The sequence below is a fragment of the Globicephala melas genome, chromosome 1 (genome assembly GCF_963455315.2).
Source record: "Globicephala melas chromosome 1, mGloMel1.2, whole genome shotgun sequence".
Taxonomy (NCBI): domain Eukaryota; kingdom Metazoa; phylum Chordata; class Mammalia; order Artiodactyla; family Delphinidae; genus Globicephala; species Globicephala melas.
In genome coordinates, this window is record NC_083314.1 from 179,328,892 (window position 1) to 179,351,105 (window position 22,214).

The 22,214-nt window shown below is 45.6% G+C and overlaps 1 protein-coding gene across 3 annotated transcripts in view; it reads left to right on the forward strand.

Annotated features, from left to right (window-relative positions):
• The window catches only part of MTOR (mechanistic target of rapamycin kinase), a 115,503-nt gene that overhangs the window by 8,580 nt on the left and 84,709 nt on the right, over positions 1 to 22,214 (forward strand). For all 3 annotated transcript variants that reach the window (XM_030878522.2, XM_030878528.2, XM_030878536.2), the window contains exons 7-20: positions 1,256 to 1,531; positions 1,616 to 1,724; positions 2,890 to 3,076; positions 4,060 to 4,188; positions 5,055 to 5,299; positions 6,759 to 6,974; positions 7,678 to 7,883; positions 11,036 to 11,158; positions 11,799 to 11,888; positions 12,010 to 12,102; positions 12,807 to 12,941; positions 13,175 to 13,304; positions 14,732 to 14,982; positions 22,075 to 22,161. In XM_030878522.2, the coding sequence (XP_030734382.1) occupies positions 1,256 to 1,531; positions 1,616 to 1,724; positions 2,890 to 3,076; positions 4,060 to 4,188; positions 5,055 to 5,299; positions 6,759 to 6,974; positions 7,678 to 7,883; positions 11,036 to 11,158; positions 11,799 to 11,888; positions 12,010 to 12,102; positions 12,807 to 12,941; positions 13,175 to 13,304; positions 14,732 to 14,982; positions 22,075 to 22,161 (2,277 nt within the window). The remainder of the gene's footprint in view (positions 1 to 1,255; positions 1,532 to 1,615; positions 1,725 to 2,889; positions 3,077 to 4,059; positions 4,189 to 5,054; positions 5,300 to 6,758; positions 6,975 to 7,677; positions 7,884 to 11,035; positions 11,159 to 11,798; positions 11,889 to 12,009; positions 12,103 to 12,806; positions 12,942 to 13,174; positions 13,305 to 14,731; positions 14,983 to 22,074; positions 22,162 to 22,214) is intronic.

Sequence of the window (22,214 nt, forward strand, 5' to 3'; positions counted from 1 at the left end):
GTACAGACTGTGTTGGGAATGGATTACGGGAGGGGCCAGGGCTGAGGCCAGGAGTCTAGTCAGGGGGGAACTGCAGCGTCTCAGCAGTAGTGGGAGCTGTCGGGGTACAAGGGATTTGGAGGTCGATAGGAGAGAAAGAAGAGTCAAGGTTTGGGGCCTGAGCAACTAGAAGGGTAGAGTTGCCATCTACTGAGATGGGAGGAACAGGTCTGGGGTAGAAGGTCAGGAGTTTGCTTTTGAGCGTGTTAAGTTTAAGATGCGTGTTGGGCATCTGAGCGGAGTTATTGAGTAGCTCTGGGGAGAGATCTGAGCAAGAGAGACAGATTGGGGAGGTCACTGGCATATAGATGTTATTTCCAGTCGTGAGACTGGATGAGGACCCCCGGGGAACTAGGATAGTTGGAGGAGAGATGGGGGCTGAGAACCTGAGGTCGGGAGATGAGGAAGAACCAAGGGAGACCAAGAAGGAGCAGCAGCAGGGGTGGGGATGGGGCGCCAGCAAAGCTCAGCGTCCAAGGAGCCAAGGGAAGAAGGGGTTTCAAGGAGGAGGAAACACTAAGTTGGATCAGGTGCTGCAGACTATTCAGTGTAGCAGCCTAAGAGTCCTGGTGACCTTGACAAGAATAGTGGATAAGATTTTCTGAAAAATGAAAATATCTGTGGAAAGAGTTAGAAGTTTGGAAATTAATTGGTTTGTATCTTTCTCAATTTGGAAAGCTGGAGAATGAGTTATTAAGCAGCCCTTTGAGTAGGTGAGAGATGGAGGTTCTCAGCCAGTCAGTGTACTCCATGCCTCGTATGGAGTTCCTAGGACTCTGAGAACATTAACTTGCCTGAGTTGTCTCTACCTGCATTTCTGGTGAGAAGAGGGAGAGCAGAACGTCCTTAGCAGGATGCTGGCTTGGGGCTGCCGCTCACCCTCGCAGGAGGCTCCGTTGCTAGATCCTAGGTCTGTTGTCACAGCCATCCGCAAGTCAGCTTTCCCAAACCAAGGGTGGGGTAGGGGGTTCTTGGGGGCCAGACCCCTGCTGCTGCTTCATTGTTGTTCAGTAGGTGGTGCTCTTCTGCCTAAATTAGAACAGATTCAGGCCCCCTGCAAGGTTCTGGGGAAATCGAATCCTAGAGATGAAGAGTGGCCGCCGCCCACTGTGGGAAGAGTTGCATTTCAGGGTTGGGCTCGTGTTGTCGGCAGACTCCCTGGTGCCTAGGCAAATGCCACTTGTAAGTAAAGGTGACTCTTCCCCCATGTATATAGCGCCTGAGAGAAGAAATGGAAGAAATCACACAGCAGCAATTGGTACATGACAAGTACTGCAAGGATCTCATGGGCTTCGGAACGAAACCTCGTCACATCACCCCCTTCACCAGTTTCCAGGCCATGCAGCCCCAGCAGTCAAACGCCTTGGTGGGACTGCTGGGGTACAGCTCTCACCAAGGCCTCATGGGCTTCGGGGCTTCCCCCAGCCCAGCGAAGTCCACCCTGGTGGAGAGTCGCTGCTGCAGAGACTTGATGGAGGAGAAATTTGATCAGGTCAGTGGCAGGAGGTCCACTCCCTCTTCTCCCAAGCTCCACGCCTCCCTTTCCTTTGCCAACCCTGTGTCCTTCCTGTCTCAGGTGTGCCAGTGGGTGCTGAAGTGCAGGAATAGCAAGAACTCGCTGATCCAAATGACAATCCTGAATTTGTTGCCCCGCTTGGCTGCCTTCCGACCTTCTGCCTTCACAGGTGAGGATGTCCACGGACGTGTCATGTCATTACGCATTCAAGGGTAATTAAACAGAGAAGACGAGATGCCAGAAAGTTATGTCTGCTTCTCATTTGAAGTAGTGCCTGCTGAGGGGCTAGTCACTGGTCTCTCGCCTCTATCCAGCTTCAGTGGCATCTAGTTCAGGTTTTCTGTAAATGTCTGACGCAGCAAACGCAGGAGCAATGCGAACGTGCAGGCAGAGAGGCACTTCTAGAGCCAGGCAAGTTCTCGTGTGTGGAAGCCAACACATTCATGAATGGACTTCTGAGAGACCACAGGAAGGGCAGTTTCGGTTTCAGTGGTGTGCAGCATCCAGTCTGTGGGGCAGGGAGGATCCGGGGACAGTCCTGTGGCTGCCCCCCCCTCACAAGGAGGAAGGACTGGATGCTTCAGAGGCTGGTTTCACGGGTAATAGACTGGGTTCCCGAATTCCTGAATTCTTCTTGCCCTGTTCCCACTGGGCGGTGTGAATTCCTGGTTCCTGAAGCTGGCCCAGCTCAGACACTGGCTTCTCCCTGAGGCCTTGCTGGGTCACTCTAGCTAGAAACGTGCTTTTCCTCTTCCGTTACAACCCTCAGCTGTGGAAAGGCTTTGGCGTCATCAGACCTGGGGTGAATCTTGCCTCTGTTCTTAACTGTGAGGTTTGGAGCAGGTTATTTGACCTTTCTGGGCCTCCACTTCCTGACTTGTCAAATTAGAATGACAGTCCTTGTCTCATGAGATGAGCTGCTTTAATGTCTAGGCACCTGTCTAAGTGCCTGACACAGAGTAAGGTCCAAGAAATAGAAACCGTTATTGTTGCTGCTTCCCCTAGCTATTTCAAAGCCATTTTAGAAACAAGATAAAGGTAAAAATTATAATAATACTCCAGTTGCCTGTTCATATTTAGTGTCCTTGTCTCACCTCCCTCCTTGCTGAGTGTAGAGACCCCGGACCTACATCTCTTTCCTCTTCACTATGGTGCGTGCTTAATAAGCGTTCAGGACCCAGTGAGAGGCAGGATGGGAAATGAAAGGCCAGCCTTTCCAACAGGCTTTCTTAATTTATTCTTAAATTTAAGTGTTTTATAGGAACTTTGACCTTTCATATGTAGACCACCCCTCACCTTGAGCCATATATACACTTTGTTGTTTCTGTGCTCAGATACCCAGTATCTCCAAGATACCATGAACCATGTCCTAAGCTGTGTCAAGAAGGAGAAGGAACGGACAGCAGCCTTCCAAGCCCTGGGGCTACTTTCTGTGGCTGTGAGGTCTGAGTTTAAGGTCTATTTACCTCGTGTACTGGACATCATCCGAGCAGCCCTGCCTCCTAAGGACTTTGCCCATAAGTAAGCATCTCTGTTATGATTTCACCTTCCACCCCATTTGGTTGGAGAGGGAGGATGCTGCATCCCAGTTTCCGTGGAGCTGAAGCCTGTTCTCTGCGTCATTAACCAGCAAATCATATAATGAATAGCCCTTCTTCAGTTGAGTTCCAGCCTTTCCCAAATGAAGTGACATGGATGTAAATATTTGGGGAGGTTGAATACCTGTTCATACCAATACATGTTAGATACCAGTGCTGTTCTCAATATTATTTACTGGGAATCTCCTAGTTTTGTTCTTTTCTCTGGCTTTCAAAGGTCTGATTTTGATAACAACTAAAGCGAGGGTTCCTAGACAGGAACTGAGGGGACCTAACGGTCACCTTTTTCTTTATCATTGAAGTTGGATACATTATCCTACCTCTTGAAACGTCCCAGTGAATAAAATATGAGAAAGACCTTCAGCACCCTGCAAGGTGGCGAGGCTAGGGTATCTTCTCCAAGTCTTAGAGGGTCAGTGTTAATTAGAATTGTGTCTTCATAGTTCCCTGTGTTAGTAGCGAGGATTGTGCTGGTGAATTAATAAGCCTCGCCCGTTTCAAGCCCAGCATTCTCCTCATAGGGAGAATTTCTTCTCATATGATGGCTGTGCCCTGCACTTGTGGTCCCTGATGTGCACGTTGTTCAGTTTGCTTCCTAAATAGGGACCTTGGCCAGCACCACAGTAACCCACATGGTGCCTTTTGTGTGAATTCTGAAGTGGGGCCCCTTCCTCAAGAGACTTTACTGCCATCTGCTGGTCATTTGTTGTAAATACACAAGTCTGCAGTGACTACAGTGTGACTACAGGGACTACAGGGTCCCTAGACTGTGCAGTAGGTAACCTGCACACCCACATGGGGTGGCCCCGCCTGGGTAACCTGCCCTCCTTGCCCCAAGGTAATTTTGAGGTAGGGTATCACAAAATGCCGTTATGTCTAAACTAGCCACTCTTCGGTTCTCTGCAGGAGACAGAAGGCAATGCAGGTGGATGCCACGGTGTTCACCTGCATCAGCATGCTGGCTCGAGCGATGGGGCCGGGCATCCAGCAGGACATCAAGGAGCTGCTGGAGCCCATGCTGGCGGTGGGCCTGAGGTGGGTGTCGGGAACCTGAGCTGTCCCCGACTCGGGTAGCATGAGGCTTGAGTCACAGTCCTGGGTCTGTGTTGAAAGAGCGAGGCATGGCTATTTACACGTTAAATTGGATAGGTAGGATAGCTCACACTAAACTCGTAGGCTAGTTTCAAATCCAGATTTCATCACTGTCTAGCTGGGTGATCATAAATAAATTATTTAACTTCTCTGAGCCTCAGCTTTCTAGTCTGAAAAGTGGGTACAGTAGCAGTTCCTATGGTCTAGGTTTGTCGTGGGGATTAAGTGAAAGAGTTCACGAAATAGCCACTCCTAGTACAATGCAGTCTGTATAAGAAATGCACCACTGGGAATTTCTTGGAGGTCCGGTAGTTAGGACTCAGCACTCTCACTGCCCGGACCCGGGTTTGATTCAATCCCTGGTTGGGGAACTAAGATCCCACAAGCCATGTGGCGTGGCCAAAAAAAAAAAAAAAGTGCTCCGTTAGTGTTTGCAGCTATCATTTATATTATGATGGGCAAATTGCTTAAGCTCCCTACACTTTTGTTCTCTTCATCTATAAAATAAGGACGATGCTCTCAATCTGCTTCCCAGATATTTATTGAGACTTGGTTTTCCATAGTGACTGAATTACAGTAAACAAGTTCTCTCAAGGCAAAACCCAGAAAATCATAGATTGTTTTGAAATATGGGATCAGGCCAAGAGAGTTTAAGATATATATTCTATTTCATTGTATCCTTTCTGCTTTAAAGACTAAGCAGGGATGGAGCCCAATCCCCTTGCTGGACAAGAAGGGCTGTTTCTTCCCAAGACCAGACCAAATATCATATATCCAGCTCCTTAAGTGACTGGTTTCCTTTCCCTCAGCCCTGCCCTCACAGCTGTGCTCTACGACCTGAGCCGTCAGATTCCACAGCTGAAAAAGGACATCCAAGATGGACTCCTGAAGATGCTGTCCCTGGTCCTTATGCACAAACCCCTCCGGCACCCAGGCATGCCCAAGGGCCTGGCCCATCAGCTGGCTTCTCCTGGCCTCACGACCCTCCCTGAGGCCAGCGATGTGGGCAGCATTACCCTTGCCCTCCGAACTCTTGGCAGTTTTGAATTTGAAGGTAAGAAATTGCGATGGTACAGATGAACCAGTTTGCAGGGCAGAAATAGAGACACAGATGTAGAGAACAAACGTATGACACCAAGGGGGGAAAGTGGCGGGGAGGGGGGCGTGGGATGAACTGGGAGATTAGGATTGACATGTACACACTGACGTGTATAAAATAGATGACTAATAAGAACCTGCTGTATAAAAAAATAAGTAAAATTAAATTTAAAAATTTTTTTTGGAAAAACCAAGAAATTGTGGTGGTTCTTGCCAAGATAGTCAGTGATACTGGGAACCTCGAGAAAAGAATGAGGGTACCTAAAATTCCTGGATCTTGCTAGGGGTCCTGGAGACAGGGTAGCTGATTCTACAGCAGCTCATCTTTTTATAGTCTTTCCGTATATGGTTAATTCCTACCGTTTGTTTCTTTGTCCCATACAAAGACAAAGGAAAATGGGGTGGGGGCAGATGGTGTTGAGGAAAAGTATTCATTGATCCAAGGAACTAATGCTGCAGAGATGGATCCCCCTCACCTTGTCACCTCCCTTTGGCTGAGATGGTATTGAATTCTTTAAAATGTATAAGCAGGGCTTGGGGGTATTTTCATTCCAATGGTGGTGTGATTTCTAAGACTGCTGTACTGTGTAGTTCAGTTTGGAATTCTAGGCTACAGATAAACCCACATTAATGCCTTAGGAGATACGTTTCAGGAGAGAAAAATGGACTCTTCTGAAATTTAAGATTGTGTAGGTGGTATTGGTTAAGGCTACAGGGAAACAAACAAGTACAAAAAGCGTAGACATGCTGTCTGAATATTTACACAGCATCGCTAGTTTCCCTGTTGCAGTTCCTCCATTTACACTGATTAACACCCAGGATAATCTATTTCTTTTCTTTTCTTTTTTTTTTTTAACATCTTTATTGGAGTATAATTGCTTTACAATGGTGTGTTAGTTTCTGCTGTATAACAAAGTGAATCAGCTATACATATCCATATATCCCCATATCTCCTCCCAATCTATTTCTAAGGAATAGAAAGTAGCTATATTTAAACCCAGCCTATATCAAACTCTCTTTTTGGTATTTAAATCTGGGAACTAAAATAGATGAGGTAAATTTGATCAAAAATTGTTTTACTCTCTGAGAATATAAAGGGCTGGGTCCGAATAAAACAAAATAATTCACTTTTTGAAGGAAATAAAGGATTGGGATGGAGGCAGGGAGGAAATGCCTTTTTTATGTCTCCCAGCTCCTTTTCTACCTCCCTTCTGCCTTTCTGCTCATTGGAAGATCATTTGTTACTTTTTTAAGAGAAGAGTTGGGGGTCAATATCTTGCTGGTTGAATATCTTGTTGAAAATTAAATTAGTAGCCATGGAATGGAAATGGAATGGAAAATGCAGCTAGCGAGTTGCAGACCTACTGTCCAAAGCAGCAGTGTTTATTCTGTCTTCTCTCTGCCTTTGTATCCAGGCCACTCTCTGACCCAGTTTGTCCGCCACTGTGCGGATCACTTCCTGAACAGCGAGCACAAGGAGATCCGCATGGAAGCCGCCCGCACCTGCTCCCGCCTGCTCACGCCCTCTGTCCACCTCATCAGTGGCCATGCTCACGTGGTTAGCCAGACCGCAGTGCAAGTGGTGGCGGATGTGCTCAGCAAACTGCTCGTGGTTGGGATAACAGATCCTGGTAAAGTTTGAGATGGAGGCAGTCTAAGGAAGTGTAGGTGCCTGGGGCAGTTGGAAGTAGCCAGTTTCCTTTCATGGCCTCAACAAGCTGATGTCCAGCATTTTCTCTGGCAAAGCCTTAGGCTTGGCTACACCAGCCTATTTCTGTAAGATAATCGGCCTTAAATTCTATTATCTTGGACTTCCCCGGTGGCGCGGGGTTAAGAATCCGCCTGCCAATACAGGGGACATGGGTTCGATCTCTGGTCCGGGAGGATCCCACATGCCGTGGAGCAGCTGGGCCCATGTGCCATAGCTGCTGAGCCTGCGCTCTAGAGCCCACGAGCCACAGCTGCAGAGCCCGTGTGCCACAACTACTGAGGCCCACGAGCCTAGGGCCCATGCTTTGCAACAAGAGAAGCCACTGCAGTGAGAAGCCCACGCACTGCAACGAAGAGTAGCCCCCGCTCACCAAAACTGGAGAAAGCCCATGCGCAGCAACGAAGATCCAACGCAGCCTAAAATAAATAAATTAATTAATAATTTTTTTAAAAAAAATTCTATTATCTTTGCTCCTGTGAGTAGAGAAAAAAATGACAGGTTTGGTCAGAGAAGGGTATCTGGAATCCTCTCCCTAGGCTGATGGCAGTGGAAGCAGAAACTGGGAAAGGACTGGAGGGAGGAGAGGGGTGAAGAGGCACTGAAAGGCTCGATTGCTCTTGCAGACCCCGACATCCGCTACTGTGTCTTGGCATCCCTGGATGAGCGCTTTGACGCACACCTGGCCCAGGCAGAGAATCTGCAGGCCCTGTTTGTGGCCCTGAATGACCAGGTGTTTGAGATCCGGGAGCTGGCCATCTGCACCGTGGGCCGGCTCAGCAGCATGAACCCAGCCTTCGTCATGCCCTTCCTGCGCAAGATGCTCATCCAGGTAAGGATGTGACGGTCACACCTCGCGGTAGTGGGGAATGCACGTTCATCGTGAGTGCTCTTTGGGGAATGAGAGTTGAGGAGGAAGGGAGAGAAAAGAGTGAGATGCCTGGTAGAAGCCACATTGGCTCCAAGAGCCCACGTGTTTTCCCGGCTTGGTGATCGCGATTCTAGTGCTTATCGCCTCATAAGCCTCTTGTCAGCGTGACTCGCAAGCTGACCTCTCACGTGGCTCTTCCTTTTTCCTGGGAAGTCACCAGTGAGTCCGTTCCTTTGCCCCTCTTCACTGCCTCTGCTGCAGATGGTGTCAGTCTGCCCAGCACCTCGCAATTCCGCTCCTGCTTCTGCTGATGCGAGGCCAGGCACAGAGACCGAATATGGGAATGGCTCCAGCACTGTTTCTCGTCATCCTTGCCCCTGGTCTGTGGTCCCTGGCTGTCGTTCCTAAATAATGTGAGATGCCAAGCTAAGCTGCTTGGACTAGAGCCTCAGGTAGATGCGGGTTGGCATTGCTGCTAGAGCTGGTAGGATTTCCATTTTCTGCTGAAGCCTGTCTTCTAGTTCTTGTCTTCACCCGGCCGCGTAAGTCCTCTGGCTGAATTGTGAACGATGCACAGAGTCCAGTCCTTCCTGCCTCAGGTTATTTCCACCCACCTCTTCTGGGTCTCAGTGTGGCTCACCCGGTCATCTACTGTCCCCCGACTCCATCCTGTCCCCACCACACCCTCTGCTTCATGATCCTCCCCATGGTTTCTTTTGAAATAAACACTTTTCATAACATATAAAGAACTTAAACATAGAAAATTATTAATGTAACTTCTACACTAAAGAAATGTCATTTATTCGCAGTCTATCATAATTAAAGTGACTGTGAGTTATATCATCAGTGAACAAATTAAAAGATTATACTTATGTTGGCACTTGTGTTTTTAGCCTAATGGTTCACTCCTTAACTGCTGGCCCGTGTTAGGAGTGCCTATCCTTTTAAGTCTTTGAAATAGCTAAAGTTTGGGGAAGGAAAAGAAATCATTGTTGAGCCTGCCAGCTCAAACCATGCTAAATAAGCTTGATAGAGAAATATCTCCTAATGAGAATATCAGTACGTTCATCCAGACAACAGATGTTTTGAGCACCTTCTGTGTTCCAAATACGGCTGGGTTCTGGAAGCATGCCAGTGAACAAGGCAGGCATGGGCTGTGTCCTCAAGAAGCTTATAGTAAGCTATCAGGCTATCCGTTTTTCTGATACTGGAAAATGTGAAGCATCATTAAATGAATTTACCATATACTGAACTTAGCCCTTGAAACTCCAGAATTTTATTTTATTTTATCTTTTCTGTTTTAACAGAATGCAGCAAATCTACAAACACTTTATTAGCAAAGGGAATGAATAAAACAAGTCAGCTTGGGAAAAAATTTTTAATAATTTTTCTTGTTTTTAAACTTTGATACAGATTTCCCCAAGTTGAATTGTACATTTTCATGCCTTGGTAAGGAACCTTACCTAAATGTGCTTTGGCCTTTTCTTGGCGTCTTGCTCATCTAGGTGGGCATTGGGTATTGTTATTAGAGTGCAGTGGCGCTCTTTGGCTCTGGAGTAAATTGGGGGCTGTTTGATCTGGTCCTGCGCTGTCCCAGAGAGTTGTGCTCTCCTCACTGGTACCCATTTCCCCGCAGACAGCCATCTCTTGAAGTTATGCTTCTGTTCTTAGTATCCTTCTCCATCCCCTCTCACTGCTGTATGCTGTGACCAGGTGAAAACAGACTGCCAAGGAGGTCCAGGAAATCAGGATTATTAAATCAATAATGTGAGAAAAAACATAGCATTGAATTGGAGACGACTCCTTTGGGTAACTGAGTTAACGCGAGCTTTGTTTCTCACTTTTCCCACTGTGCAGAGATTTCCTTCTGGCAACTTCAGCTCTCCAGAAGTCTGTCTATATTAAGTTGTTTATGTCTGTGTCACCAGGAGCATAACGTGCTGATTTGCTGGTGTTTTCAGCGTGTCAGTTAGATCGCACATGTTATCTCTGTTCATTAAGGTCCAAGGGGATTCTATTGATATAATCCCTAACTGTTTGGGTTTATCTAGAGGTGCCCGAAACCACAACTGAGTATCAGTATTTCTTTCCACATCACAGCTGTTCTGACTAGTCTTTGATTCCATTGTCATTATTTATAGGCACTCTGAGTGATTTGCTGTCTGTACAGCTTTCTTGCAGAGAGCCTTTCCTTCATTCTTTTTTTTTTCAATTAATAAATTAATTGATTTTATTTTTTGGCTGCGTTGGGTCTTCATTGCTGCACGTGGGCTTTCTCTAGTTGCAGCGAGCAGGGACTACTCTTCGTTGCAGTGCGCAGGCTTCTCATTGCGGTGGCTTCTCTTGCTGCGGAGTGCTGGCTCTAGACACGTGGGCTTCAGTAGTTGTGGCACGCGGGCTCTAGAGTGCAGGCTCAGTAGTTGTTGCTCACAGGCTTAGTTGCTCCACAGCATGTGGGATCTTCCTGGACCAGGGCTCGAACCTGTGTTCCCTGCATTGGCAGGCGGATTCTTAACCACTGAGCCACCAAGGAAGTCCCCCCTTCATTCTTTTTTTTTTTTGCGGTTCGCGGGCCTCTCACTGTTGTGGCCTCTCCCATTGCGGAGCACAGGCTCCGGACGCGCAGGCTCAGCGGCCATGGCTCACGGGCCCAGCCGCTCCGCGGCATGTGGGATCTTCCCGGACTGGGGCACGAACCCGTGTCCTCTGCATCAGCAGGCGGACTCTCAACCACTGCACCACCAGGGAAGCCCCCCCTTCATTCTGTATTTTTGCAAAACCCTGCTCACAGCGAGCCCTGTTGGTTTTCTCCGTCTTCTATGACTAGCTACACTGTTAAAAGCTATGCTTTGCAGAGGGCTGAGGGACCTTGGAGTACTGTGACAGAAGGAGAAAGGGCCGGTTTCAAACAGTTTTTCCTCCGGTCACTGCTGTTTCCAGGACTGTTCTGTGAGCTGCAGAGATGGCCTTGCTTGTGGAGTATCTAGCAGCTCCTTGATCCGCAGTGAAGTTCTGGTTCCTTCCTCTAGTTCCGCGCCTCATTCTCACTTCAAACACACAGTCCCTCTCGAATTTCCTTTGCCGTAGTCGTAGTAAGCCTTTCTTCCCTACAGATTTTGACAGAGCTGGAGCACAGCGGCATTGGAAGAATCAAGGAACAGAGTGCCCGCATGCTGGGGCACCTGGTCTCCAATGCCCCCCGACTCATCCGCCCCTACATGGAGCCTATTCTGAAGGTAATTTGCAACAGACAGAGACTGGTTCTTTCTCTCTAGGATGTCTTGGGATGATGAGAGTGTTTTGGTGCTCACTGGTACACTGAACAAAGTAGATAATTTCTTTGGTCCCAGGCTCGCAGACAAGGGCCACATCAAGCACCCTCAGTTCAAGAATACCAGGAATCTCACCAGTTGCAGGAAAGGGCTCTCCTTCTAAGAGATAAGATATGATGTTTCAAGCACCTCATCCAATGTGCTTGGTGAGGAGAAGTAAGATAGTGGTATAAAGTAACTCCCCCAAAATGAAGAAAAAGTGAGCTTTAAAATCTGAGTCTACCTTCAAGTCTATGTTAGACTCATGTGAGGTCTTTCACAACTTACGTGAATCTGGGTACATGATCACACAGGTACAGTTTAGGGAAGGCATGGGAAATGTTTGTAGGTCATGGCACTTGCCAGCTCCCTCATACGTCAGACTTGTGTGCAGTATGGAGAAAGGCTTAAGAATCCACATTCCAGAGGAATCCTGGATTCATAAAGCCTTAGAAGTAATTTATCTATGACTGAGATGGTCTCTTGGGTGAATTGTACTTATGTGAAAAAAAGTTTTCTAGTAGACTCTAACCAGCATTCATTTTCTCATACCTTCTTTCCATAGGCTTTAATTTTGAAACTGAAAGATCCAGACCCTGATCCAAACCCAGGTGTGATCAATAATGTCCTGGCTACAATAGGAGAGTTGGCTCAGGTAAGGGGACAACTGCTTTTTCCATAGGATGGGAAGAATTATTTCACCTCTAATGAAGTCAAAATACTTCTTAATGCCATAATTTCTAATGCTGTCTACCACTTCCTTTTTCACGTTGTAGGTTAGTGGCCTAGAAATGAGGAAGTGGGTTGATGAACTTTTTATTATCATCATGGACATGCTCCAGGACTCCTCTCTGTTGGCCAAAAGACAGGTGAGTACCACTACTTCGTGTTTGAGCAGGATCGGCCCCATGAGGCCAGGGACCTCGTCTCTCTCAGTCACCTTAGTGTGCCCAGCCAGTAATGCCTAGCCCTAGTAGGTACTTAGACATATTTGTTAACTGAGTAAAAAGAAGAAAGACTTGGAGCTAGAATTAGCATTCATCCTGACCCAGAGTCACTGTCAGTATCAGGGCTGACCAGTGCCATTTCCTCTAGACTGAAAAAAAAAAAAAATGCAGGTCATCTATCAGAGCCCCGGCCCCTAAAGGGAAACAAGAGAGTCTTGGCCTCTGGTTGTGGAGGGAAGCGGAGCTTCAGCTCACCCTCCCCCGGCCCTGGCTTCGCTTTGGTCATCGAGGTCATTAGGTGACTAGACTGAAAGTAAGAACAACCTTAATTTCCTTTTGAGTCCGATTTCTCCTGTCAATCATCCAGGGTACAGAAGAACTATATACTTCCTGAGAAAGGCGGGACTGTTCTTTACCTTTGATCCAGCGATTGTTGTGTTGGTTTGTAGCCTTGTTTTTGTGTCCCAGCTCTCAGGATTTTAGTTTATGGTTAGTGCCTTAACTGGGCATTCTTTTCTTGTAATAGCCTCTAACACTTTGTTATAACCATTTAATGAAGAGTACGGAGTATGCTTTCTTTTCTCTCTTACTGGTGCTACGAACCATGTGATCTTTTGCCTGTCCAGGTGGCTCTGTGGACCCTGGGACAGTTGGTGGCCAGCACTGGCTACGTGGTGGAGCCCTACAGGAAGTACCCCACATTGCTTGAGGTGCTGCTGAATTTCCTGAAGACTGAGCAGAACCAGGGTACACGGCGAGAGGTAGGAAACACCGCAAACTTGGTGTTTAAAGACTTTGCTGGGAGAATGGAGAGACGTTTGCGTCATTAACGTGCTGTGACAGTACTGATGAGACTTCCTGTCCCTCTCCGTTTTGTCCCTGTAGCTGGTCGTGGGATATGAATTGGGCATCATGGAACATGAGTATCCATGAGAGCTGCGGTAGTCAGGTGCTGTGATGAATGTTTTCTTCTCCCCTCCCCTTTCCCACGCAGGCTATCCGTGTGTTAGGGCTCTTGGGGGCCTTGGATCCCTACAAGCACAAAGTGAACATTGGCATGATCGACCAGTCCCGGGATGCTTCTGCTGTCAGCCTGTCAGAATCCAAGTCAAGTCAGGATTCCTGTAAGTTGAGGAGAACCTTGAGTGGCTGCCAGGTTCTTGCCTCACTAAGCCCCCACTGGCTGTGTTTAGAAAGAGCCTTGGGCTGGATAACTGAAATTATTGCATATTGACTCACCTTGTGACTTTTGAATGGAACGTCAGTAGTTTCCTCTTGAGTCACAGCAGGGGCGCTGCTTCCCAGTGTGTCCAGTCTTGCCGTTTGTCCAGGTTCTTTGTTAAAGGTCAACAGGCTATGTCTGTAGTCACTCTTAGGTGCTGATGAGAGAGACGTGAATTATCACCCTATCACCCTTGTTCATCTGTCATTCTTTGTTAGTGCATCTTTGATGTTTTCTATTCCCATGGCACCCAAGGAGGAAGAGGGTAGAATGTATTCTCCCTGTTTTAATTGATAGGGAAATCTGACGCTAAGGCTCAGAGGGCGTGGAAAAACTAGTAGCAATCAGGATCCAGGGCTCTTTCTTCCATCAAGTGGTCTAGCTGTAGAGTTCCTTTGTCTTTAGATAGCAGCCTAAGAGATTGGGCAGGGCGTGGGGATGCAGGTGAGTTTTCTAGGCTTAACTCAGTGTCCATCAGGGCAGGCGTATTTCTCAACGTGTGAAAGTTCAGCAGTGGTTCTCCCATCTAGTTCAGCAAAATGTTATTTTCCCCAAATAAAATAATTTGTATCTGAACTCTGTGGATGGGATCATACTGCTTCCAGTTTGTTCTTCTGTATATGAGAGAAGTGTGCCTGCAATGTTAATTCTGTCAGACCCACAGCCTTCGAGCAGAGCCTGAGCCACATCCTCCAGCGTTTCCTCCGTCCTCAGCAGTGCCAGTCATCCAGTCTCTTGGATGTTCTGGTTCTTAGCGTCCTTATTGTGCTGTTAAACCGCTACCCACCCCCATACCCTCCCCTCCCTCTCCCCCACCCTCCATCACCTCCTCCGCCCCTCCCCACCTTCCATACCCTCCTCCACCCCCAGTCCTTGAGATCCTTGTTGTTCAGGTCAGGTAGCATTTGTTGTTAACTTCTCTGAATTCCCTAGGGGGACCAAGCAGCTGCTGAACAGATGTTTGCCTAATTTAATCCCCTTTATTTTCATTTGGCGGAGTAACTTTTTATTGATGGTTTCAGCTACTGAAGTTGTGAACTGGAATGGTAAGAAGCTAAATTAAACGTAGCAATTTAAAGGAAACCCGTCATGTACTGTGTTAGGCTTTTGTAGTTTAGATAATAGACAAGCCAAAAACTGCCCTTCATGGTGAGAGTCTATTCACTGGCTCCTAATATACCTGGTATTCCCAGTGGTGTTAGAGTACAGCAGGGAGAGAGGTGTGAATGCTGGTGACCCACAGGAGGTTTTTTTGTTTGTCGGTAACCACGCTTTGTCCAAAGTCAGAGTCATGTATAGCTCGTGATCCTCACCTTTGTTTGGTCCTAGCTGACTACAGCACCAGTGAGATGCTGGTCAACATGGGGAACTTGCCTCTGGACGAGTTCTACCCGGCCGTGTCCATGGTGGCCCTGATGCGCATCTTCCGAGACCAGTCCCTCTCTCACCATCACACCATGGTCGTCCAGGCCATCACCTTCATCTTCAAGTCCCTGGGGCTCAAGTGTGTGCAGTTCCTGCCCCAGGTCATGCCCACATTCCTGAATGTCATTCGGGTTTGTGACGGGGCCATCCGGGAAGTAAGTGGGTAAACCCCCAACCCTTGCTCCTCCCTGCTCCGTGCCATGCCTGCGTGGGAAGTCCATCTGTGCCTCAGCTTCCTAATAATGTACTCTGCTTGCCGTTATGCCTAATGCCTTTCCTCCCCCAGAACTTCTAACACCTAAGTGTACAGGTATAATCAGTTCAGCTCAACTTCCTGTTTTATACCTCAAAATGGCTAAAAGATGAGTGGCTGGAGGGGAAGCGGGGGGACAGCATTGTTATTCTCCGTAACCTACTGTTCAGTCCAATAATCTGATGGAATATCCCACAGTGGATTTCTGGTTGTTTCGGCATGATTAGATTTAAGTCAAACGCTTAGTGGGAATACTACAGAGGTGCAGTAACAATGCTTCATAATGTCATTTTGTCCAGTTATTGTTGGTCCTAAGTTTGAGCACATGGTGAGGTTGGTATGTATCAGATCTCTCCATTGTAAAGTTACCTTTTTTCCTTAGCCTTTAAGTAATGTGTGGGGTGATACGTTGAGACCGTGTGACTGTCCTATTCCCCAGCTACCTTTTACCCAGTGATTTTAGCCACCATTGATGATCCTTGTTGGAATCAATTATCACGTTGGTTGCAAAGTAATGACTTTTTTTTTTTAATTTATTTTTGGCTGTGTTGGATCTTCGTTGCTGCGTGTTGGCTTTTTCTAGTTGCGACGAGCGGGGGCTACTCTTTGTTGCAGTGTGCGTGCTTCTCATTGCAGTGGCTTCTCTTGTTGCGGAGCACAGGCTCTAGGCGCGTGGGCTTCAGTAGTTGTGGCACACAGGCTTCAGTAGTTGTGGCTCACGGGCTCTAGAGCGCAGGCTTAGTAGTTGTGGCGCACAGGCTTAGTTGCTCTGCGGCATGTGTGATCTTCCCCGATCAGGGATCGAACCCGTGTCCCCTGCATTGGCAGGTGGATTCTCAACCCTTGGGCCACCAGGGAAGCCCCTCCTTCTACTTTCAATAGCTGGCATTTTTCTGTAAAGAAGAATTTCCCCCTTTCCCTCCCTCTTTCTCTCTCTTGCTCGCTCTCTTTCTTTTTTTTTTTCTCTGAACCATAGAGTACGCACAGTGGTTCTGTGATTACCATACCTGTACCACTACCAACAGCGATCCTACTGAATACAGTTCAAGGTGGCTTTATGGTTCCTACTGTTCTTAGAAAGTATTCCACAAGGTGTATGGTCAGAGTACTGCGTTTTAAAGATCCTGGAATTAAATATTTTTTCTTCTGTGATTACATATTCAATTTGATGTACATTCAGAGGAAATAGTATTTTTTTTAGAAAGTATATTTTCTAATTTTCTGCCTGGAATATACAAGTGCATTTTATTTTTATATAATCAACCTCATTGAATTCTTACTAATTCTAATAATTTACCTGTAAATTTTCCCAGGTTTTCACTCTAGCTAATCATATAGTCTGCAGAACATAAAAAACAGTTTTGGCTTTTTTGTTTTGGTCGGTAAAGCAGTTGTTACTTTTCCTTACTGCTTTCCTAGGACCTTCACTGCAGTGTTGATTAGACTCTGTAATAGTGGAAACCTTTAATCTTGTTCCTGATTTTAATGGGACTAGTGTTAAGATTTCATCACTAAGTATAATGTTTGCTGTAGGTTTTTTTTTTTTAATCTTTATTGGAATATAGTTGCTTTACAATATTGTATTAGTTTCTACTGTACAGCAAAGTGAATCAGCTATATGTATACGTATATCCCCTCTATTTTGGATTTCCTTCCCATTTAGGTCACCAGAGAGCACTGAGTAGAGTTCCCTGTGCTATACAGTAGGTTCTCATTAGTTATCTGTTTTGGGTTATTTTTTGCGGTACGCGGGCCTCTCACTGCTGTGGCCTCTCCCATTGCGGAGCACAGGCTCTGGACGCGCAGGCTCAGCGGCCATGGCTCACGGGCCCAGCCGCTCCGCGGCATGTGGGATCTTCCCGGACCTGGGCACGAACCCGTGTCCCCTGCATCAGCAGGCAGACTCTCAACCACTGTGCCACCAGGGAAGCCCCAAAATGTATGTATTTTTGTATACATATAAATAGTATATAACCAGTATTAGTATTAACAATATGATTACTGAATGCAGTTCAAGGTCTTTTGCAATTTGTTATTGTTTTTAGGATGTGTGTTGTTGGGGATATACACCAAAATACTGTGTTCAAAGTCACTTGAAATAATTTTTTGAGTGATTGTGCAACCAACTTGGTTTATAGTTAAACTCATTTGTTCCTATTTATTTTCAATTTTTAGAAATTTCTTGTGAGTTTTTGTAATTTAACTTTCATTCTAGTTATGTAAGATGTTAGCATAATTCAAGAGTCAAAACTATAAGATATATTCAGCAAAGACTAGCTTCCATCCCTATTCTTATACCTTGTTTCTTCCTTCCTCTGTCATTTACTATTGCTGCTATAACAAATCACCACCCATTTAGTAACTTGAAACAACACAAATTGATTATCTTACAGCTCTTTAAGTCATAAGTCTGGCATAGATGATACTGAACCACAGTCAGGGTGCCATTAAGACTGTGTTCCTTTCTGGAGGCTCTAGGGGGAACCCCTTTCCTTGCTTTTTCTAGCTTCTAGAGGCTGCCTGCATTCTTTGGCCTCCTTCCTCCATCTTCAAAGTCAGCAACATTGTATCTCTTTGACTCTCCTTTTTCTCTCAAATCTTTCTCTCTGAACATAACCAGAAAAGGTTCTCTGCTTTTAAGGACTCCTGTGATTAGATTGGGCCCACCCGGATAATCTCCCCATCTCAGCGTCCTGCTCCCTCATCACATCTTCAGAAGTCCCCTTTTGTCATGTAAAGTAATTTATTCACAGGTTCTAAGGATTAGGACTTGGAGTTTTCGGTTACCGAAATCCTGCCTACCACACTTCCCCCTAAGCTAACCAGTTTTATCAGTTTTTAAATTTATCTTTTCAGTGTTTATTTTTGAAAATATAAGGAAATATATGTCCCCCACCTTCCTTCCTCAGAAGAATAACATAGCATAAACTTTCTGGATCTTACTTTTATCCACTTTCACAGCAGCATATCCTGGAGTTCATGCCATAGCAGTATAGTGAGAATGTCTTCATTCCTTTAGAGGCAATTGGTACTTCATTGTGTGAACATGCCACAGCTATTTGACCAGTCCCTATTGATGACTGTGTTTTCCAGTCTTTGATATTTAAAATAATCCTGCAATGAAAAGCTTTGTGTATACATCATTTTCACCTCTATTTCTTCTTGTACTTAAATGGCTTCACCTTTTACATTTAGATCTTTGAGCTCTTTGGAATATGTCCCAGTGTACAGTATGAGGAATGCATCCAATTTTATCTTTTTCACCCATAAAATTTGACTTGCATACCTTATTTAACAAAGTCTAAAATTAGTCATTGTCTCCATCCTTTCCCTGAACAATATACAAAACTTAGAATGACTGATCAAAGTATTATATCTCCCTACCCTCTTATGTTATTATCTAGTATCACTTTTTTTTAACTCCAAATTAAACGTTACTGTTATTTTATGCAGACAGTGTTTATGTTTATCCCTTTTGCCACTTCATTACTGTCTTCCATCTCAGAGCTTCCTCCTAGGACCATTTTCCTTCTCGCTAAGGCAAATTCTTCTGAGCATCCATCAAAGTAAATGCTCTGTTTTTGTTCATCTGAAAAAAATCTTTATTTCACCCTCTTATGAAATCTTTATTTAGCTGAGAATACAATTCTGGGTTCTCCTTCAGCTGTAGATATTATCCCACTGTTTTCTGACTTCTTTTGTCACTGTTGAGAAATTATGATTCCTTTTCATGTAATCTCCCTTTCCTCTATGGCTGTTTCAGACCTTCTCATGTTTTTGTTGTCCTGAAGTTGCACTGTTGTAAATCTAGGTATGCATTTCTCTTTCTTATCCTGATGGGGATTTGTGGGCTTTCTGAATATGAGGACTCCACCCTTCTATTTTTTCCTTCCAGAATTAGATTCAACATTTAGAGCTTCTCACTCTGTCCTTAATGTCTCTTAGTTTCTTATCCTTGTTGTTCATCTTTGTCTCTCAGAGATGTATTCTGGATATGTCTTCACATCCATTTTCTATTCACTGATTCTTTAGCTATGTCTTTTTGACCTGTCATTGAGTTTTTAGTTCCTACTACATTTTTTTTTTTTTTTGCGGTATGCGGGCCTCTCACTGTTGTGACCTCTCCCGTTGCGGAGCACAGGCTCCGGACGCGCAGGCTCAGTGGCCATGGCTCGCGGGCCCAGCCACTCCGCGGCATGTGGGATCTTCCCGGACCGGGTCACGAACCCGTGTCCCCTGCATCTGCAGGCGGACTCTCAACCACTGCGCCACCAGGGAAGCCCTCTTATTCCTTTAAGCATTTTAAACAGGTTTACTTTATATTTTCTATGCAGTAATTCCAATATATGTAAGGTTTTTGATGAGTCTAATTCTGTTGTTTATTGTTTCTGCTGAGTCATACTCGCGGCAAGTCTGTAAGTCTGTCCTTATGTGTTTTACAATTTTGGATCATGCATCATATTCAGCTGGACTTCCCCTGGAGCAGTTAATACTGGAATATCTGCTCTGAAGTTACATCTCTCCAGAGAGGGCCTGCATTTGCTTCTACCAGGTGGTCTAGGAGAACTTTTAGTTAGTTTCTTGGCTTAGAGTTTCTCAGGCCACACAGGTAGTTAAAATAACCCCCTAAACTCATATGAGAGTGGCCTGAAATTACAAACTCTTAGGAAGGCTTTCTCTTCCTACCTAGACCTCACATCAAGACTCACAGATTACTTTGTCTCCTTTGCCAGTGGACAGATTTGGGGGTAGGAGGTTTCACCATTTTTCTTGATATGTAGCTTTTTGAAGGTCTGGCTTTATGTGAAAGGTTTCAGTTCTGATAATCTAATAACAACATTTATCTTTTATGCATTACTTTTAGGCTTTTCATAGCAAGGGGATTTAGGAGGGGATCTAACCCACCATATTTTCAGGAACAAAGCTACATGTTCTTTTAAAATACAAACGTTCAGGAGGGAAAAGAGAAAACAGCTTGTGAAAGAATCTAAGGGAGAAGAAATGAGGTGGCTACTCGGGCCCCCTCCCTGGGGATGAGGCACCTGCCTGGGTGTATCCGCTGACCCTTATGAATCAGCCACCAGAGAGGCTGCCCCATGGACACCTCATATGAAGTGACAGCAAGGATCAGGAGGCTTTTGTCCTTTCGTCTCAAGGTTTCCCCTGACCAGCCATCCCCGCTGCCCTGCTTTTCCTCCAGTTTAGATTTTCTACCTTCTTTCAGGTTCTGCATAACAAAAGTTTAACTCAAAAACCATTGTATTTTAGAGTCTCCTGTCCCTTGATCTCTGTAATATACTTTCTTAGGGACCATTGCACAAGAACCGTCAGCAGTGATTCTATGAGGAGGTGCCCAGGAGATAGGTAGGGATGGCTCTACCAAGTTGAACCTGTGTGCCATGTGAGACCAGCTTCTAAGCCCCTTAGAATCCACTGGTGTCCCTGTCCTTAGAAATTAGTCCAACTCTCTCTGAGCCCAGTCCTATGTGTCCTGTCAGTCTCACCTCTTCAGGTAATGAGTTCTATAAGTCCATTACTCACTATTTGAAACATACTTTTTATTTTTCCCCAACTTACTCAAGTTTTAAAATGTGGATAAGGGTGAAAATACATACGTACGAAATTATTCTTGTTAATGGAGGGCAGCAAAGGCATAGAGAGCTATAAAAATTGGGAGGGGGGTGAGGGGGAAAGGGAGGTTTACAATATGACTTGCAACTTGATATTGACATGTAGCACTATCTGAGGATCATAACAGAATAAAAACTACACCCTGAAGACATCTTTAACCTGGAAAGTAGTTGGGATTTCTCTTACCTAAGCCATCTTTATTCCCAAATTTATTTCGTGAATGGCATCTCTTAACAGTTGCAAGATACCAACCTAAATAGAATCTCCTAATCCCAGCCCTCCCTCAATTTGCTTGCTGTTTTGGTTCACAGTTTCTTTCTTTCTTTTTTTTTAAATTAATTTATTTTATTATTTATTTTTGGCTGCACTGGGTCTTCGTTGCTGCACACGGGCTCTCTAGTTGCGGCGAGCGGGGGCTACTCTTCGTTGCGGTGTGCGTGCTTCTCGTTGTGGTGGCTTCTCTTGTTGCGGAGCATGGGCTCTAGGCGCACGGGCTTTAGTAGTTGTGGCACACAAGCTCAGTAGTTGTGGCTCGTGGGCTCTAGAGCGCAGGCTCAGTAGTTGTGGTTCACGGGCTTAGTTGCTCCGCAGCGTGTGGGATCTTCCTGGACCAGGGCTCGAACCCGTGTCCCCTGCATTGGCAGGCGGATGCTTAACCACTGCGCCACCAGGGAGGTCCCCACAGTTTCTTAGAGACACAATTAACTAATTAATTAAGACCTAATTAATTGAGTTAATTACTATAAGTGAACCACAATACCCATAATAGTTAGCTGTATTTATTTTAGAAAGTAAGTGGTAGTGAATTAAGACTGAATAAACAAAAGATACATCTACAGTTAATTAAAAATTTCATGTCCATTTTTAAGTTTTCAGTGACTCCAGAAATCCTTCAATGATAGATGATGTTCATTGGGCATTTAACAGTATTTGTGTCCCTGTTCTAGTGCTTTCCAGGTATTAGCCCAGTTAACTCTTACCACAAGCCTGTGAGACAAGAACTGTTATCTCCCATTTTCCCACAGAAGAGGCTGAGTGCAGAGAGATTAAATGAAGGTCACAAAGCTAGTAGGTAACAGAAACAGTTCAGAACAGCTAGTCTGGCCCCGAAGTCCCTGCTGGGCAGAAACTGCCTCACCTGGTGAGTAAAGCCACTGACATATTTTTCAGCGCTCACCACCGTTACCACCGATGGTTACCACCGATGGTTTTAAGTCTCATTCTTTGAAGCTTATTCTCAGAAGAAAGGGTGGTGCAGAAACCGATTCCATAGTTGCCTTTATTCATTAGCGTGCACTTGGGGTAAGCCTGGGAGTTCTACATCCTTCGTGGTGCCAACTTGCTGACCTCTTCTCTGTTTCAGTTTCTGTTCCAGCAGCTGGGAATGTTGGTGTCCTTTGTGAAGAGCCACATCAGGCCTTACATGGATGAAATAGTCACACTCATGAGAGTGAGTAGAAATTAATGCTTTGGCCTGTTCCTCAGTGTTTGGGCCCAGGAGCA